Raw genomic sequence first — 18,927 nt, forward strand, 5'->3', positions numbered from 1 at the left:
AATTGATAATGGACTTGCTACAAAGGCAAAGACACATGGTATAGTGGCTGTACAAAAAGGTCATGTTTCAAAAACACACAGGCACTGCCATTCTCCTTAGATGACTGAAACCCATTACAGTACATGAAGGAGCTATGAGTATTATACATTATAGAACAATAAGGGCTAACCCACTTTTAAGAGTCTTTCATTTGTCATGTAATAAACATTTATGATACAATGGATCCCTCTGCGGGTGAGTCCTGGGGTTGGTGATGTACTGAAGAGGGAGGAGGATCCAGCAGTCGGCCGACTTCACCCTCCCTCTGCCAGGTGTCCTCCTTGTGGCAGCTGCAAGTAGCTGCAGGTAGAGTGGCGACGCTGTATGGTAACAAAGTCCATAACAGAATTAAGGTCCTGAAGTCATTCAATGCTGCTGATCTGAGCTAGTCCGATAAGGGGCGCTACAGCCCAAGCACCATTCACTAATAAGCAAGTCCTCTCCAGAGCTCAATGTGTCCACACGTCAATTCAGCTCAAGACTGACAGAGTGAGATACAAAGAAAGAGGGAAAAGTCACACAACTTGAAAGCGAGTATTTAAGTAGCCCATGCCCGGCTACTTGATGCAGTCTAAATACCACTGAGGTATTCACTGTGAGATGTAATGGTGAGGTATGAGGGATGGTATAGCAAGAAAGAGGGATATATATGAAAAGCAGCATAGCGCAGGCCAACCCCAGTGAAAATATATATGAAATATATTACAGATTAAAACAAAAACAGTAAAGAAAATATACAATTATTCCAGACTATTGGTAGGACAACCAACAGTTAAAATAACATTTAAATTAGAGTTCAGGTCCAATAAAAAGATTAGACACTACATCCTTTGGCAAAAAAAAAAAAAACATGATGGTGGGGTTGACAGATTATGCCTCTGTAAGGCAAAATCTGTTATCTGTATTTGCTGAATGTGTATGTACAGTCAGTGTGTTCAAGATATGCAGACATTATGAATATAAACATATACATGCCACCCTTAAAGAGCACAAAAGGACGTGAGAGAATAGAAAACTACTGATAATGAGCAATCAAAGGCTGGGTGAAGAAAGAGAGGGGGGAAGGATGAGCTTAGTCCATTTGTCGTTCTCCCCCGGTCCAACTAGTGCAAGTTCACTGACATGTTGATGGCTTCCTGGATTTCCCGGACAACGAGGATGCGGGCAAGCATGTGCTCCAGCTGTTCTTTCGGGATTGGCTGAGTAGAGTACCAGATGGGGCTGTTTGGAGCCACGACAGGCTCTGGGGTCAGGTAGAAGGTGTCGTTGCGGCCTTTAGCACTCTGTGGACTGACAGTAAAACAGAGAGAGGAAGATGTGAGCACACTGAGGATACCCTTATTAACTTTTTTCCTCTTCGATTCCCCCCACCAGCCTTATTATATTTTCCCCTATTTACCATTTGAAGAGGTAGAAGTCATAGAGCTTGATGGGACAACGCAGAGGGTTTTCTGGGTCCTCCAGCTGCTCAGAGTACATGTCATCTGTCACTGAAGAAGAAATATATACAGAGAGGTTGTTAATTGTCAACGTTATCCTTTAAATTGAGATTCCTCTTAGAGATCACAGTACAACACAAATGTGTGACCTCTCACCTTTCTGCCCTATAAACCTTTCTGTAGACTTCAGGTATCGGATGCTGGTGCTCTTGTCTTTGGGGTTGTTGGGACTCTTCCTGGTGTGTCTCAGCACCTTAGAAAAGGCCACTTTCAGATGCTGCTCCACTGTCTTCAGGTGGAAATACCTGGGGACAGTAAAAAAAGTTTCATTGGTGATTGACTGATTGGTTTGGTCATTGTGTCTTTGAGTCTGTCTTGGTTGGTAGCCAAAGGCTCTGATTTGGATATTTACATCATGATATATGGACAATAGTGCAGTACGACAATTGAGCAGTATGACCAGATAATACATTTTAATTTTATTTGCATTTTTCCAGCAGTAGGGGGGGGGGGGGCAACAAAACTAAATGGGTGTAAAGAAAACCTATGACAGCACAGTGCAACTCACTTGGTGTTGAAGAACATTAGAGTTGTGAGCAGTGTTGAGGGGGAATGGGCTCCCAGCTGTTTACATTCCCACAGCATCTCCTCTGTCACATGACTGGGGATGACATAACCTGGTGGAGGAGGTGAGGAACATTTTAACACGTTAATTTCGGCAATAAGCCAGCTGAAGCTGTGGTTTGCAGTGATTTTAGAACCGCTGAGAAGCACTGTTAGGTTGTTTATAAAACTGGGGATTTTTGGTTGGTGCACTAATATTTAAATTAATTGTTATATGGCCACAGGTCTACATTCATCAGGTATTTTACATTGGTTTCGAATGTTTCCAATCTGAGCTGAGGACTCAACTACTCATTTTTTCAAGTTATCATAAAAGCCTTTAATGTTACAGGCTGTTGTGTTACAAAAAGCAAGTTATGGTATTCATTACTGTGCACTGCATTTGAAATAAAATGAGCTGACTATAGAGTATGTATGGAATATGCATTTCAAGGAAACTCCTTGCTAGGTTTGATATAAATCTTTTGTTCTCACCTAGTGGATGGACAGACGGTCTCCACGGATCCAGGATCTGGTGCAGACTCTGAGAGAAGCGAGTGTAGTACGGATCTGAGAAGACGTCATCCACACGACCATTATCAAACAGATACTGCAGAGAAAAACACAGAGGAAGAAAGATGTGGTCAATCAGTGTTTCCACATTAATACCAAGTGTCAAAAGAGATAGAATGTATGTTGAAAGCAGAGTGTGTGTGTATACTGAGCGCACCTTTTGTATGCACAGAAAGACATAGTAGAGAACATCGGCCTCATAAGACTCCCCTTCCAGCCCCCGGGCCTCCTGGGTCATCAGAGAGAGCGCCATGCTGAGCTCAGCTACTGCACAGGACACCAAGTCCTCCTGGAAACGCAGCGCCTGGCGACCTGCACTCAGAGGTTCGGTTGACAGAGATGAGACCACAGAAAAGGTAATGACAATAAAGATCTGTGTATGAATAAAGGAATTATTCATATTATTTGAAACCTTACAAAATACACGTGTATGTGTGTGCACTTACGGCCAATTGGGGCTAGCTTATTCTTGTCGTCTTTGTCCATCTCTGCGTTTTTCCTTTGAGCCCAGAGCCGCCATACCTCCAGGCCCTCCTCTGGCTTCAGAGAGGCAGGCAGCAGCAGCTCCTGTACCTGCACTTGCTGTTGGCCTTGGCCATCCACCTCTGTTACTGCCACTGTCTGACCCTAGACAGACACACAGCAATATTTTAACCTCATTCTATCCCTCCCAAGAGACGCAATACTACATGCACGTCTGGGTAACAAAAGTGTTTTAAGGGCTGTAAGACCAACAGAGTGGCACACCAGGTGTGTTATTACCTGTAGCTGCTGTACATCCTGCCCTGGCAGCCCCTGTGTGTGCAGCACCTGCTGCTGTGGGTCCCAGATAAGGGACTGTGTAGCGTTGGGGTACCCCTGCACTGCCAATGGGATATGGATGTTTCCATTCATCAACTGGGCAGGGAACAGTGTGTTAGCAGCCAGTGTATGCACCACCTCTTCCTGGCCCCCCATCCCTGCAGAACTTGTTATGCTGGAGACGGCCTGTGCTGTCTGACTTTGGCTGACAGACATTTTCAGCTTGTCGTTTTCAATAGCAACTTGTGTTGGCATTGTGGTCATTGTTGTAGTGTTTGCCCCCGCGACCTGCACCGTTCCATAGGCCTCCTGGGGGATGGCAATATGTGTGACCTGCTCACGGCCCCCGGACCCAGCAGGAGCAGAGTAGACAGGGATGGTCCAGGTCTCCCCTGTAGGACTGGTGATAGTGCCTGTGGCACTGTACAGGTGGGAGCTGTCCACAGTTAGGAGGTCTGGCCGCAGGGACACGTAGCTCTGCTGCTGGCCCTGTCCCTGAGGGATGGCTAGGACCGTGGCTACTTGCTGACCAGGCAGGGCGTAGGACACCGTGATGGGCATGTCCACCTTACGCTTCTTGGCTGGCTGGAGAACCCCTGCTCCCTGGGAAGTGGCAATGGTGGTTCCCAGCACCCTCCTCTCAGTGTTGTCCTGCTGCTGGGTAGGAGAGAGAGCCCCCACTGTCTGGATTTGGATCTGTTGTCCTCCTGCCACGGCTGCCACCAACTGAGCTTGCAGCTAAAACACATGGGAGGGAGATGCTAATAGATAACTATATTCAAAATGTGGTTCATAATCAGATTTGTTAACGTTGTTTTGCCATGGATGTGGTGTGCATGTGTGTGTGTACCTGTTGGTGCTGCTCCTCAGTAAGATCCCCAGGTTGAATGAGCTGAGCAGTAGTGACACCCTGCAGCTGTTGATGGGAACCAGAGGGCACCTGCAGTACCTGACCCAGCATCTGACCTTGCTGCTGACCCTGGATCTGCACCTGGAAGGAGGTCAGTGGACAAAATTTAGTGAAACAAGTTTTAAATAGCACAGGATTAGGTGATAAAAACAAAAGGTAAGGAATGACAAAGACACTAACCTGCACTATCTGTTGCTCAGCATGCTGTACAGACTGCTGTTGAACTGCAGACTCCTGTATCTGTTGCTGCTGTGGCTGGACCTGCACCTGAACCTGCATCACAAACACAAAGAATGTCAGAAAGTTTCATTTCAATGGTAAAACTCTGCCAGAATATTTTGCTACTCTCTATTACACAGAAATTTACCGGGCAGGCCAGTTCCAACAGTGACCCAGCAACCTCTGTGCTGTCTGTGTAGATGCAGTTAGCCTCTTGTTGGTAGACCATGGTGGTAGTGGTGGTTGTAGCATCTCCACCTTGCTGGCTGAACTCCTGCAGGGCATCTGGACCCTTGCTGGCCAAAGACTCCAAGAACTCCTTCATGCGATGCTGAGGGATGCTCCGAGCTTTCTGCCTCACTAGCTCCTCATAGGAGCCTGTGCCATCCAAGGAGTTATTCATTACTGCTGGCAACACTCTCCTCTATAAAGGGAATCTATGGAAAAGGTGAATTCAGTTAGGCTTTTTTTCCCCAAAAAATTAGTTTAAGGCTCATTCACATTTTAGCACAAAATTAGTAAGGAATGACCATGAATCATTTTCTGTGACCCTGTCAAACTTTCAAAAGACCCAAACGCATTTGAAGACTGTAAGACAGCAATGTGGCTTTTAAAAGTGAAAAGCGAGTAGAAAAAAAGCTGCGTTGGCGTCAGTTGAAGTTGAGCAGTGTTTACAAACTTAACTAGTGGTCATTGTCCACTGGCAACACAGATGGATAGTATTAGGAAAGGGTTAATTCTAGTTGTCTGTAGACGAGCTGGGGCAAAAGCGCGGTTCCTTTCCAAATCAGCCACAGTATTCAAAGTAACGCTGGTAGCTGCTGCAAAATATACCGTGCTGATTTAACGCACTAAACAACTAACGATGATCATTGTGTGTGAGAGCAGACTTTACTCGCTAATTTGACAGCTCATTACACAACAAGCTAGGTAAGGTAGACAGCTAAGCTATGTTAGCCGCGTGTTGTTTGCAAAGAAAATCCAGCAGCCTTGTGTATGACTACGCTAACGAGCTCATGCCGGCACAAACAATACATTGTTATATAGCAGTTGATAAATAAAACAGCAAAGAACGGGAGCTGATCTGGCTATCTTGTGTCTGTGCAGCGACTACATTTTCTTTCTGTTATCTCCACTCCCAGGCAACAGCCTGCTAGCAGGCTAACGTTAGCTGGCGCGTTAGCTACCTCTCTTCCTCAACCGGGCCAAGGCTCGAGCCGCACAGAAGCACTTCTCTACCCTCGAAACAGTGATCTACTTCCAACGAGAAGGGAAGCAAAGTATCACTAACGTTTCTCTGTGCCTGGTTTGTTCTTTATTTCTCGTGATTTTCGTTAGATGGCTAGCTATATTTTTCCTTTTCTTCACCACTCATATTTCGCTCGGCGCCATCTTACAACAGTAGCCTCAGACCAATAAGCAGGCGATTTGGAACTCTGTGCTGCTATCGCGATATTACCACTACTTGATATCGCGATGACCAGTACTTAAGGGTTAGTCCTTTAAAGGGGACATACATACCCAAATATTATTAATGTGGTCAGTGAGCTACACTGACTTCAGTCCACCTTAAAACACAGACATGCTAGACAGACGCTCTCAATGGTTCACTGGCTTCTGAATCTTTTAAGGTAGTCCTCTAGAGATGCACTGAATGTTTGTGTGGCGCTCAGGAGGCTCTGGGCAGTTGAGGGTTAATTCCCACGCACTCAACTCTGCTCAGCATGGTCTGTGTTGTGTCTGTCTCACTCAGTGTAAATGTGTTTTCTGTGATGTGCCTAAAATATCTGAATGAGTATTTACGTGTTGTCTCTGTTTTCTTTTGGGACAAAGCAGAGGGCAGAGTGCATGTTTCAGAGATTAACAGAGGTGGGACCAAGTCATTGTTTTGCAAGTCACAAGTAAGTCTCAAGTCTTTGCACTCAAGTCCCAAGTCAAGACAGGCAAGTCCTGAGTCAAGTCCCAAGTCAAGACTGACAAGTCCCAAGTCAAGTCCCAAGTCCTAAACTTTGAGTTTCGAGTCCTAAACAAGTCATAATGCGCTCTTCACCAAATGTAATGCCATTTTAACAACAAAGTAACAATATATTAAATTTACACAAATCATGAATGCTTTTTTAGAAGCCGATTTGTCATCTCGTTTCGGGTGAACATCAAAGTACGAGTCGGGGAGGGAACCCGCAACAGTCTCGTCTGTTTAAACAGATCATTGCTGTACAATGGCCGACATGGTCCGTGTTATAGGGTCGAGTCCAAGTCGAGTTGCAAGTCTTTTTTGATTTTGTCAAGTCGAGTCTAAAGTCATCAAATTTGTGACTCAAGTCCAAGTCATGTGACTCGAGTCCACAACTCTGGAGATTAATGTCCAAAAGTTTCTGTGTATTTTTCAACCTAAAAGGAATAATTTTTCCGAGGCATTGCATCTTCTTTAAATGTCATTTATTCATGGTCTCCTGTCAAAATGACATGTGCCACTTCTGAGACTTACAAAAACACATGGTGGTTTGGCACTGGCACACCACTTTTGTAAGAAAACCATATAGTGCATTTGAGAGCATCTCCTCTGTGTGACATCAGCTTAGAGCTAAAAAGATGTGGCAATATAAAATTAATAGACATAAGGCCCTTGTTGAACTATGACCAAAGTTGCATATTTTCAGCAAAGACGAGAAAACATTGTAAGTGCATATTATTGCAGCAGATAGAAAAAATTCAAGAGGCCGCTTATGATACTGGCCGACCATAAGCTTAGGACTGATCACAGTGATCACTGCAGTTGCTTTTGCCACACTTTTTCTATGAAGAAATCACAACTGACAACCATACTGGTTGATGTTTTCAGATTTCAACTAGGACACTTGCTAGCATGAGGACTGCAGTTTAGAAACAGAGACGCTGTAAATACCACAATATTTGATTTAATTACAGACTGAGAAGTCTGAGTCTTTGCTGATGTTCCACACTGAGTGATGCAAACAAGCATACACTGGAAATGTTTCTGTGGGCTCATGGGAAGTAGGAGGTGCAGCTTGATCTCAGTCAATCAGATCTTCCCAGGATCCTCTTTGAGGGTGACTGTTCTGTTGAAGATGAGCTGTAGCGAGAGAAAGATTTCTGTTACTCACAGTTCAGGCTCATGTTAAGTGCCAGTATATTCTCAGTCAGGAGGAGTACATGTAAAAGTAATTAAGTGAAAACTTTAGTTTTCATCAGTCACCATTTGTAATAATGGTACTGTTTCAAAATTGTGTGAGAAAATGCATCAACATCTGAATATCTAATGGACATGAAAATACCTATTGTCAATGAATATCTGGCTTCAGTACCAGCAGTATGGAGGCTCTAGTGTGCCAAGCTAATTATTATAGACTAGTTCAGTGATTAGTTATTATTGATTAATTAGTACATAAAATGTAAAAAAAAACATTTTATAAAGTAATCAATTCAATTCACATTAAAATAATGTTTTTTTAAATGATGCAATTCAATAAAATGCAATAAAATCTTAATTAAATGTGTCCATTAATAATTCCATTTTATTATTCTGTCTTTAAATGATGAATAAATTACTGAATTTATAAATGTATTTGTAAAATATTCTTTATACTTTTCACTATTCCATTTACTGATGTGTTTTCCTATTAATTTTCCATCTCACAATTAATTTGTCTAACTGCTTTACCATTTACACTTTCTGCTTGGGCCACACTTTATTTTGGGATTTTATTAATTGACACATTTAATGAACATCATTACTTTTTTAGTTTTGGAAATGACAGCAGAAGCCTTGTCTTGTACCTTGTCTGCTGTGCTGTCGGGGTCCAGGGAGAAGTAGCCCACTCTCTCAAACTGGAATTTGTCAAAGAGCTTTGCTCCTTTAACCGAGCTGTCCACAAAGGCACTGTTGATCACCTGCAGGGAATTCTACATGACAGAAAGGAGAAATCTGTTAAAGAATCACCCCTACTGATACATCTCATTAGTTTATCCAAGAAAGCCTTCTCTCCCAGTTCCTCTCAGCAGCGCAGAGATACTCACAGGGTTGATGTCAGTCAGGAAGCCCCCGGGCACCTCAGACGAATCCTCTGGGTTTTTGTGCATGAATCTACAATCACAATAAGAGATGTCGGTGAATAAGCCATATAGCTGGATTGTTGGTTGTCAATTACACCACTTTTTGTGACTTACAGTCTTTCATAGAGGCGTACTTCACACGGCAGTGGCTGGCTGACCCAGTGGATGAAGGCTTTGGGTTTCTCTGAAGTCTCAGTGGAACTGGAGCAAGTCACCTCCAACTCCACCACTTTACCCTGAGGGTCCTGAGAAACAGAGAGGGAGGTAACAGGGTGCAAGGAGAGAGGCACACACCAAAAGGTTGGTAAAGCAACACTTAATGAAGAAGAGGATGCATGCATTGTATGTCTGTGTGTTACTTGTCTTTGCTTTTTTATACCTGCCTACAAATCAATTGCCCTTTGGGATTAAATAAAGAACTGAACTGAACTGAACAAGCAAAGGCATGCACAGAGGGAAACAGACGCTGATGAAAGCATACATTACCAGCATCAAGTGTTTGTTTATATGTCAACATAACAAAATTAAGGAGAAACCATAAAAGATGCCTTAAGCGCTATGCAGTGAAAGGCCTGGAATCTTACCTTGATGACCTTCTGCACAGAGATGACATACCCAGCATGCCTCAGGCCTACTGGCTGTTCTGGGGTCAAACGCTTGTAGCCCTTCTCCATCACCTGCAAAGGAAGAGGTGTCAATCATCTTCTGACCACTATCCCAAAGTTGCAGAAAGAAATTTGCTGTATATGCACAATAAAGATATTAATAGTTAGGATGTTTCACCTCTCTGAAGTCACCCTGTTCAATGAAGATGGTACGTGTAAATGGAACCACATGGCTGCCCTTGGACTCATTGGCAGGAAAGTCTGGTACTCGTACATCTGACTGAAAGAGAAGAGAATGTCAGGGATAATTCAGCGCACAAGTTGTTAAATATCATGTAAAAACATAGAATATAGCAAGTCTCCTGGCAGTTTGGTGTGTGATGCCTGTGCGTGTGTATGTGTAAACAACGTACAAACCTTTGAGCTCTCAGGAAGGTTAGTTATGGTAACTTTGAGGGGTTCCAGGACGGCCATGGCTCGAGGTGCCGTGTCGTTCAGCACGTCCCTCACGCACGCCTCCAACAGGTGGGGCTCCATCGTTGCCTGGGCAACTGTTACTCCCACCTATCAAGATCAGATGGAAAAACATATGATTACACTACATCACCATCCTCTTACATTTAACAGTTGGTTCCTCCATCCATCCATCCATCTCTCGGTCCATGCTGCATACCCGTGCACAGAAGTTGTTGATCGCCTCAGGTGGAAAACCTCTTCTCCTCAGAGCAGTCAGGGTGAAGAGACGGGGATCGTCCCAGTCTCTGTAATTAAAAAAGGATAGTTAACAGTTAATTAACACATTAAATCTTTGGTGAAGACCACACAACGAACCTGTGGTCAAAACATTGCACACTAAATCAGGGGAGCTGTACACGAGTAGTTATCCTCTTATACGTGCTTTTCATCCGTCACCATAATGTATGAGTTCTTTATGTCCTGTAAAGAAACTTATCTAGACATACTCAGACAGCGTCTATATGTTGGAAGAAATTTGGGTTGCAATTACAATCAATGGTAACAGCTTTCCTGTAAATACACATGGGAAGGCAGGACTAAGTGGGGGAAAAAACAAAACAGGAAAAAAAAAATTCTAACAGAGCATATTCTCCTCCCCCGCTCATAGTTTCCAATCCAAACCACATGCTTTTTTTTTTTTAAGCATCGGTGAACCAAATCTTTCCATCTGTTTTGTATTTTTATAGCCCGTCACATACGCCATGATGACTTTTACACATTTGTCTCCACTGTCAACAGACTGTTAATAGTTAAAGATTAATAACTTTGTAAGGCTCACAGGCATAAAGACAGACTGGAAGAAGAAATGCTATTTTACCTGACAATCCCGGTCTCCACCAATTTAATGATTTTCCTCTTGGACACAACGGTGTAGGTGAGGTTCAAGCGTCCATATTCCCACTGCACAGGGCAGTACACATCCAGAGCATTGCACAGCCAGAAGTATGACGATCGCCTGAAAGACGGACACAAAAACAAGGGAACAAACAAAAAAGATGAACATTAACCATCCATTCATAAGCCTCCAAAGAATGCCATGATGCTATTGAACAAATATAGATAACCAAGAGTATACCTGGCCTGAAACTCTTTGGTACAAAGTGAGTGTGTGATATCTTCAATGGAGTCACACAGACAGTGGGTGTAGTCATAGGTGGGGTAGATACACCTGGGGAGAAATATGAGTAGAACAGGGATAAGTAAAACACATCTTGAGATATCTTGAGAATGTAATGAACAAGGCATGTGCACATGTGCAACAATTTGTGTTTTCATACCACTCATCTCCTGTTCGATGATGTGGTGTGTATTTGATTCTGTACGCTACAGGGTCCATCTTCCCGTCCTCCATGACCATCTTCATCCTGAGCGTAGCCTCCCCCTCAGAAAACAGGCCCTTCTTCATCCTCTCAAACAAGACCAGAGACTCTTCAACAGGACGGTCTCTCCATGGTGATGGGGGAGCATTATGGCCCTTCAGTTCCTCCACCTTCTGGTGGCACACATAGGCATGACCCCTGAAGGACGACAAAGAAAGAACTGTGAAGTCACCTACCCACGCATGCACTTTGACCGACACAAACACATAATTCCCACACTCACCTGCGAACAAGATCCACAGCAAGGTCATAGAGTTTCTGGAAGTTGTCCGATGCGTGAGTGACATCGTAAGGTTTGTAGCCTGTGTAATACAGTAACACTGATGAGAAACTATCCTCTTGAACGTTCACCCCACAAAGCTTACGGATTAGATCAGGAAAGCGCAGCTCAACAGACTCAAACTCACCGAGCCACTCCACCATCTCCCTGATGGCAGTGAAGTATTTCTCCTCCTCCTTCTCTGGGTTTGTGTCATCGTACCTCAGAAAACAAATCCCATTGTTGGCCTACAGGAAGAGACAGGTTTAAAGAAGATAGCTGCAGCAGACTGAAGAATGAAGTTTAGTGGGCAATTTATGTGGTGCTGGGCAAGAAAATCCAGAAAGACTTGTACCTTTGCATAACCAAAATTGAAGTTGATAGCTTTGGCATGTCCGATGTGAAGAATACCGTTGGGTTCAGGAGGAAAGCGAGTGCGTATCTATAGGAATTCAAAAATGGGAAGGAGAAAATTCAATATAGGTGATGAGCAAAAATTTCATTTTAAAGTCAGGATGTTTTTTTTCAAAAAATGAACTTAACACTCATAAAGTGTCTTTTTTTCTACCTGTCCACCAGTGATCTCCAGGTGCTTGCTAAGCAAGTTCATGGTGTTGGGTGTCATCACATAGCCCTCAGTCTTGTAGTTCTCTCCTGCAGGGACAAAGCAGGGGTGAAACGTCAACAGACTTGGTGCAAATAATCACTTAAACTGCTGTATCTGGTGTGTGGAGAAGAGCAGACAACACAGAGAGATGCCAGTGTATCTAACTGTTCAGGTAATTCATTCTCACCTGGTTTATGAAACTTCAGCGCCTCTCCTCTGAGCTGCTCCATTAGAGACTTTCCCTCAGGGTTCCCCTCACCTTAACAACCAACACACAGTTAAAACACACCACCTGACACACCCTTGTCATTCACTCATCTCTGCCATCCACATCCACTTGGCCTTACCGTTCGCTGCCATCTCCTCTTTCTTCACCTCATTTTCAGGGGCTTTGGCCTTCTGAGGCTGCAGGATGAAGTTTAGATATTAACCACAGATTAAATCAAAGCGTTTCATGTTGCAGCGATTAATAATTTGTGAGGTGTTACCTTCGGTTTCTTCTCCAGGTCAGCCTCTGTCTTGGGGCCCAAGAGGTGCAGGACCTGTGAGCACAAAGCCAGAGTTAGAGTTGTGCAAAGACACAACCACCTACCCTCCTCCCACAATGATAGACAAAGGTAAAACCATTAGAGTAAATTCATTGGGCTTGTTCTAGTACTGGCTAGTTCTAGTAACTTCTCTCTCTGAAACCCACCTGCATGTCCACCTCATTTTTGATGATCTTTCCATCAGCCCACTTCAGAGCAGTGCGTGCTGCTCCTGTAAGTGGCACAAAGGCTCAATGAGACACTGTTGCTCTGTAAGGCTTTAACAATGTCCATGAGATTGAAGGACTCAAGAATATTTATCCAAACAAGTCTGAGATCTTACCCATGAGCAGTCCCATGTTGAAGCGGTACCTCTCCTGTAACAGCTGATCCTTGTGTGTCTTGATCACCGATTCAACCTGAAAACATTCCACTGTCATTGAACACACCACAGCTAGTAAACACCATGCTTATCAAAAAAACATATTCCATGCAAGTCCATGCAAGCTCGTGTCCTTACTGCATCTTCGATCTGCTCTGGTGTTATGACCACTCCCACTCCACATGCATCGTCAAACTCCTTCTGGTTGATGGGGTCCTGAGGATGGCTCTTCACAAAGTCCAATGCAGCTAAAGAGATAGAGGGAAGTAGAAATGCTTTGGGTATATTTGTGAGTGAGAGAGTGTGTATGTTTGCCTGTGGGCAGGGGCGGGTGAGTTTATCTGAATGCTGATGCAGTACCATGTCATCAAAGTTCTGTTTAGCGGTAAGTTTGGTTTAGCGATCATTCTGGGAGATGACAGCATGTCAGAAGAAGCTCAATGTTATATTATAATGTTATATAAATATAAATATGGGGGGAAAAAGTGAGAAATCTAGATTTGGCAGATTCCAAATATACTCTAATGTGTTATGGTTATTAAATATTTCATCACTTTCGTCATTCGTCATCAATCAGCTGTGGTTACTCACTATAATTAGTCAGGCTATGATGTGTCAAAGTACCTGCCAGCTGCAGCTCTGTGCAGATCTTGCGCTGGGCGATGTAGTCTGACAGGAATGCCATGCGTTTGGTGTCTCTGAGGCGAGAGGCCATGCTGTACAGCAATGTCCCCATGGCTTTGTCCACTCCTGACGCCCCATTGACACGCTGGGCCTATTGAAACCAGTGGGAAAAGACCAGCACTGATTACATTACAGATACAATCTTGAGAGACAGCAGACTGTGTTAAAGCCAACACAGTGGGCAGGGACCAATGTAACCAACTAGTAAAACTGGGGGATGTTTTCCAAGTTTGACAGGCAGAATGGTCTTCAAGTCACTTAAGGCATGTGAAACCGAAAGTGTAGTGACACTGCTACATTGACAAGCTAACTACTCAACAGATACACCTAAAGTAGGACAGGAGGAGTTTTCTAAAATGGCACTGGGGCAATGGGCTAGCTAGATAGTTGTATATTGCCTTGCCAAATGATGATTCACAGCCCATAGCCCCAAAAAGTAAGAAGAACACAGGGCGGATACAGCAAGCAGGCTAAGGGAGAGAAAGTCAGTTATATTTCGCCGGTTTCGCCACTGACAGAGTTGGGTCATACCTGAGCAATTGCGTCCTTGAGGGCAGAACTCAGCGCTTCATTTTTCAACGTTTCTTTCGCTTTCTGCTCACTGAGCCCGATGGAAGTGAAGAGTGTCAACGTATCCGCCATTTTTCACAGCATTCAGCGGCCAGACCTGAGCCCCACAGAACGCAACTGAAGACTTTTCTCGGAGAGGGGGCAACTTCCTGTACTCCTCGAGGAGGAAACTGAGGTGTAAAAATATGAGCCAATCACACGCGGGGCGTTCGGACAGCATCGACCAATCCTGAATGAACTTGAGAGACGTCGCCGCCTACTATGACTGAGGGAGCCAATCAGCATTTGTGTTGACATCAGGAAGGGAGGGGTTACCGAAATCTGAGTAATGTTGCATCAGATCACGGTTTAGTCATTTTGGGTAACCGATAACATGAAATTTTCACCATATTAACTTCGAATTTATTTTAGGGACTATTTTAAATCCGATGCACCTAAACAGTGTAGTTTTAAAAAACCCTCGTCCTCTGAAAAGTACAAGTTTGAAACGCGCTGTAAGGTCTTTTTTGTCCATCATCATAGGCAGTTAAAATAAACTCCGTGAAAGTTTTTGTTAAGCCCATCATTATGTCCCTAACGCTCGCTGTAAACAAAAGGCACAAGATGAAGTTGTATCCCCCTGTAAAGTCATAGATGATTGTCTAGCGTTGGATTAGACTGCTATGTTGCAGTACAATGAGTTTCATATCAACGGTACAGTGTATTGAGTCTGTGTGCGCGTTGTTTAATCCCTGACTGGACAAACGGGGCTTCATCACAACTATGGCCCAGCATGCGGTTCTGTCATCAGGGACAAAGTTGTGGAGATCTCTGTCCTGCAGCAGGTCAGAGCTGCGTCTGGATCTCACTCTTGGCTGTGGACAGACTTTCCGGTGAGTTCGTCAGATCTGACTGATATAGTTTATCAGGGTCATAAACAACAAGAGAGCTGCAGGGCAGAGCGAGAACACAGTGCAGATTTTCCGCTATCCTTGCACTAACACATTTTTGCACAGGACTAATTCTCAACACTACAGACACTTTAGACATTTTTTTTTATAGCTTTATATTTGATCTTTTTTATATTTACGTATTACCTTTCCCATTACCTTTCCTCTACGATTCTTATTATCTTTGCCAATTGCTGCTGTGACACCTGAATTTCCTTTTAAGGGGATCACTAATGTGCAATCTTATTTTATATCACAACCCACAGCTGGAGAGAGACTGCAGAGGGCCACTGGACTGGAGTGATGGGAGGACGAGTGTGGACTGTGACCCAGACAGATGACACTCTGTGGTACCATGTATACAATGAGCAAGATGGGCAGGAAGAGGGGAGCAGCAGGAAGAGGAGAGCCAGTGTTTCACTCCAGGGGCCAAACAAGTCAGAGAAGAGACTTAAAGGGGCTGTGAAGGAGGAGGAGGAGGAGCCGCTGGCTGTGACCCGTGAGCAGGACACGAAGGAGGAAACGATGCTGAGGGATTACTTCCAGCTGAATGTGAAGCTGGGGGATCTGTACAGGGAGTGGGGAGTAGCGGATCCCCACTTCAAACATATCGCCAACATCTTCACTGGTCAGTGTGTGTGTTTGTGTGTAGGGCTGGGTGATACACTTGAAATCAATATCACGGTAATCATAAGGATTTTTTTCGATACCGATATAGGCTATATCGCGGTATGTGTCACATTATGCAAAATCACATGTTAAATAATCAACTGACATGTCCAAATAATATTCCTTAAAATGTTTCATACCTCATTTTGTCAGTTTTTAAATAAAATTTGCTTGTTATGATCAATTTAGACAGCAGAATTATGTGTCACAATATCCTAAATTCACCATTCTTCACAATATGATTCTATAGTGAAAGACGATTAATAATACTGATTTGTCGCCCAGCCATATTTGTGTGCATGCATGATGTTGTTGGTTCCACAAACATTTGCTTATTACACAGTAAGTAATGATTGAGTCAGTATTTGATTTGTGAAACGTGTCTGAAATACTTGTGTTTTTCCCCAGGTGTGCGAATGCTGCGGCAGGAACCCACTGAATGCCTGTTTTCCTTTATTTGCACCTCCAACAACCATATCTCCCGTATCCAGGGCATGGTGGAGCGGCTGTGCCAGTCTCTGGGCTCCCCGCTGAGCCAGCTGGATCAAACCAGTTACTACGACTTTCCTTCCCTGTCTTCTCTTGCAGGTGCTGTATTGTTACACCGCTATGTGGTTCTTTGTTTTTTAATCAATGTTTTGTTGTGTGTGTGCTTATTCCTTCCTTCACATGCTGCTCCATTTTCAGCTCAAGTCCTCACCAGATTTGGCCTTCGTATTGATATTTCCTGAACAAAAAGATGATTCAGTACTGTGGAATATTGACATATTCAGGGTTTCTACACAGCTTTTAGAAGTCTGGAAAAGTATGGGAAAATATTGTTCAGGCCCAATACACATAGAGCTACATATTGTATGTAGTTATAGATCCACCGTTATTTCAGAAATTGTGATATTTATTGATGTGAAAAAATACACTTCAGCTATGGAGTGATATGACCAAGTTGAGAGTCAAAATTAAGGTCTGGAAAATGTACAGAATTTGAAACAGAAAATGTGTAGAAGGCCTGCATATTGGTGCCATAATTGTGTTTTTACATTGTGATTGGCAGACAGCAGTGTAGAGGCGCGTCTGAGGGATCTGGGTTTCGGATACAGGGCTCGGTTCCTGCAGCAGAGTGCCAAGCAGATTCTGGACACCCATGGGCCCCAGTGGCTTCAGGGTCTGCGGAGCGTCCCATATCTGCAGGCCCGCGATGCACTGCGCACTCTCCCTGGTGTAGGCACCAAGGTAGGGAGGGATATATATAACGGATGTAGCTTTCTTTGCATTTATGGGTAAGAGGGCATGTGAGGTGACATTTTAACAATAACATGCAATTGAGTCCAGTTTATTAATACATGGCGAAAGTGTGAGAATTGTCCCCTTCTCTCTCCCTGTAGGTGGCAGACTGTGTGTGTCTGATGTCCCTGGACAAGGCAGAGGCCGTGCCCATAGACACACACGTGTGGCAGATTGCTAAACGAGACTACAAATACGCTGCTGGCAGCGGACAAAAGAGCATTACAGATAAAGTTCACCGAGATATCGGTTAGAGTTCATTCTCCTCATCAGTAGCTGAAGTACTTGAAGTGTCCAAGCAGGTTGCAAACATCGAATTATGGCTCTCTGTAATCTATAAATTCACATAATAGCCTGTCTTATCTTTCTACACAGGGGATTTGTTCAGGAAACTATGGGGTCCTTATGCTGGCTGGGCGCACTCGGTGAGTGTTACTCATCACGCTCTAATGGTCAGGCTCTGTCACATCCTTCTACAGTCCGTCTGTCTGTCCGCTATAATCAAAGAGCGTCTCTCCCTGTTTTAGGTGTTGTTCTGCGCTGACCTCAAGAAGTTCCAAAAGCTGAAGGAAATACCCCGTCTGAAGCAGGAAGAGGAGGAAGAGGAAAAGAAAGTAGTAAAAAAGAAGGCAAAAATTAAGATTGAAGAAGGTGAAACTGTGAAGAAAGCAAAAACCAAGTCAGCATGTCACAGAGAAGCAAAGATGTCTGTTAAGGATAAGGGGATAGCTTGAGGTAAACAGACTCCTTAAGTTAGAATTGATCAGCTCAGGTTACAGCGTTGAACATCTGCATTTTCTACACATCTTTTCTACAGCCTCTTACCCTGTGGTCCCAGTTTGATTTGAAAACCCAATGTCATCATGTTATAAGTCACACCCTATGTGGAAAATGCAATCTGGATAAAAGGTGAAATATGTGTCCATGTTCATAGATTTATTTTCTGTATCTTAAAGCTTTCTCCATGTCATTGTTTTTCTTTGCTGAGGAAAGGATCTGAGCCCTCTTCTCCTGTGTCCATTTTCCAATGAACTCAGAGCTCACTGCTACAAAAACTTGTCATACTTCTGTTTTTTTATAAGAAAAATAAAATAGCTGATCTCCTGTGTTTTCAGTATTTGTGTTTTGGAACCGGATATCCACATCAGCTCGGTCATTATTACAGAGGCACCCTAAGGCCTAGTAAAACTCCGCACTCACTCTTGCAAAATGCTGTGTTACAGTTAAAGCCTCCTGAAGTGGCCTCTAGATGGCAATATGGCTCGGAAGATATTGCTTTGCAAGACGGCATCACGTGGTTGCTTTGGGCAGCCTTTTTTAAATATTTGAGAACAAAATGCACTGCTTGTCTGGGTGAATCACAAGCCCCCAGGTACCTGTGCATGTACATGAATAGTGTTGGCATGTGCGTGTCTAAAATGAGCGTATAAGGCCAGTATGTTGCATTGTGTCTCTTTAGTACAGTCCCTACATCAAAATGGTATTTCTGTTTGTGGGATCATAAAAGGTGCAGTCTGGGCCGGGCAGCTGGGAAGTGCCATAGTGCCTGTATGTTTATCTATAGGCATTAGTTGGCTGTGTCAGCTGGTCTTTTTATAGCAGGGATTGCAGTTATCTGCCCTCACCGCTCTGGGCTAGTGTGACCGTCTCTGGTGACAACATGAATGTGTCTTGTGGAGTGTGTAAGACTACTGTCCCTTCTGGCAATGGGAGAGTATGTGTCTCACTAGTGTTTTAGTTTATTGTTCACCATTGAGACAAATTAAAAAGTGGGGACGGATTACATTGCTACCAAGCCTCCTCCTTGCCCTAATTTGAGAGATGTGTGTGTGTTCCAAGCGCACTTATCTGTGAGCAGGT

General features: G+C 43.8%; 3 protein-coding genes across 4 annotated transcripts; 1 reads left to right on the forward strand and 2 right to left on the reverse strand.

Moving 5' to 3' along the window:
* Positions 1-48: 48 nt before the first annotated feature.
* On the reverse strand, positions 49-5,975 carry LOC139928284 (transcriptional regulator QRICH1-like). Of its 2 annotated transcripts, none has more exons than XM_071920767.2 (12): positions 5,877-5,975; positions 4,734-5,022; positions 4,547-4,639; positions 4,307-4,447; positions 3,418-4,194; positions 3,102-3,282; positions 2,813-2,967; positions 2,578-2,692; positions 2,048-2,156; positions 1,636-1,784; positions 1,440-1,530; positions 49-1,330 (listed from the first exon to the last, which is right to left on the reverse strand). In XM_071920767.2, exons 2-12 carry the CDS (start codon positions 4,986-4,988, stop codon positions 1,144-1,146), a joined length of 2,253 nt encoding a protein of 750 aa, XP_071776868.1. In that variant the 5' UTR covers positions 4,989-5,022; positions 5,877-5,975; the 3' UTR covers positions 49-1,143. The 2 variants fall into 2 exon arrangements, with proteins under 2 accessions (XP_071776868.1, XP_071776867.1); XM_071920766.2 differs by having other exon boundaries at positions 5,773-5,969.
* A 1,032-nt stretch (positions 5,976-7,007) lies between these two features.
* Positions 7,008-14,310, reverse strand: qars1 (glutaminyl-tRNA synthetase 1). The gene is made up of 23 exons (XM_071920799.2): positions 14,150-14,310; positions 13,559-13,709; positions 13,073-13,182; positions 12,896-12,971; positions 12,720-12,784; positions 12,514-12,567; positions 12,373-12,430; positions 12,213-12,284; positions 11,987-12,072; positions 11,774-11,860; positions 11,567-11,666; positions 11,383-11,461; positions 11,058-11,297; positions 10,856-10,948; positions 10,598-10,735; positions 9,938-10,025; positions 9,682-9,828; positions 9,443-9,544; positions 9,244-9,336; positions 8,774-8,904; positions 8,624-8,690; positions 8,384-8,509; positions 7,008-7,679 (listed from the first exon to the last, which is right to left on the reverse strand). The coding sequence occupies exons 1-23, from the start codon at positions 14,258-14,260 to the stop codon at positions 7,629-7,631; spliced, it is 2,325 nt and encodes a 774-aa protein (XP_071776900.1). The 5' UTR covers positions 14,261-14,310; the 3' UTR covers positions 7,008-7,628.
* Positions 14,311-14,622: 312 nt separating this feature from the next.
* Positions 14,623-18,167, forward strand: ogg1 (8-oxoguanine DNA glycosylase). The gene is made up of 7 exons (XM_071920791.2): positions 14,623-15,060; positions 15,384-15,745; positions 16,195-16,374; positions 16,838-17,016; positions 17,169-17,316; positions 17,443-17,492; positions 17,595-18,167. Exons 1-7 carry the CDS (start codon positions 14,951-14,953, stop codon positions 17,799-17,801), a joined length of 1,236 nt encoding a protein of 411 aa, XP_071776892.1. The 5' UTR covers positions 14,623-14,950; the 3' UTR covers positions 17,802-18,167.
* Positions 18,168-18,927: the final 760 nt, after the last annotated feature.

The sequence above is a fragment of the Centroberyx gerrardi genome, chromosome 14, assembly GCF_048128805.1.
Source record: "Centroberyx gerrardi isolate f3 chromosome 14, fCenGer3.hap1.cur.20231027, whole genome shotgun sequence".
Lineage (NCBI taxonomy): Eukaryota > Metazoa > Chordata > Actinopteri > Beryciformes > Berycidae > Centroberyx > Centroberyx gerrardi.

Excerpts from the sequence above, each read along its gene's own strand:
- LOC139928284 (XM_071920767.2), bottom strand. The coding sequence starts at position 4,988 with ATGAATAACTCCTTGGATGGCACAGGCTCCTATGAGGAGCTAGTGAGG. Across the intron at positions 4,640-4,733 it reads TGTTGGAACTGGCCTGCCCG|GTTCAGGTGCAGGTCCAGCC; the intron begins GTAAATTTCTGT and ends TTTGTGATGCAG. Across the intron at positions 2,157-2,577 it reads ACCGTCTGTCCATCCACTAG|GTTATGTCATCCCCAGTCAT; the intron begins GTGAGAACAAAA and ends CTCCTCCACCAG.
- qars1 (XM_071920799.2), bottom strand. The coding sequence starts at position 14,260 with ATGGCGGATACGTTGACACTCTTCACTTCCATCGGGCTCAGTGAGCAG. Across the intron at positions 12,285-12,372 it reads AGAGGAGATGGCAGCGAACG|GTGAGGGGAACCCTGAGGGA; the intron begins GTAAGGCCAAGT and ends TTGGTTGTTAAG. Across the intron at positions 8,510-8,623 it reads TCCTGACTGACATCAACCCT|AATTCCCTGCAGGTGATCAA; the intron begins GTGAGTATCTCT and ends TCTGTCATGTAG.
- ogg1 (XM_071920791.2), top strand. The coding sequence starts at position 14,951 with ATGGCCCAGCATGCGGTTCTGTCATCAGGGACAAAGTTGTGGAGATCT. Across the intron at positions 15,746-16,194 it reads TATCGCCAACATCTTCACTG|GTGTGCGAATGCTGCGGCAG; the intron begins GTCAGTGTGTGT and ends GTTTTTCCCCAG. Across the intron at positions 16,375-16,837 it reads TTCCCTGTCTTCTCTTGCAG|ACAGCAGTGTAGAGGCGCGT; the intron begins GTGCTGTATTGT and ends TGTGATTGGCAG.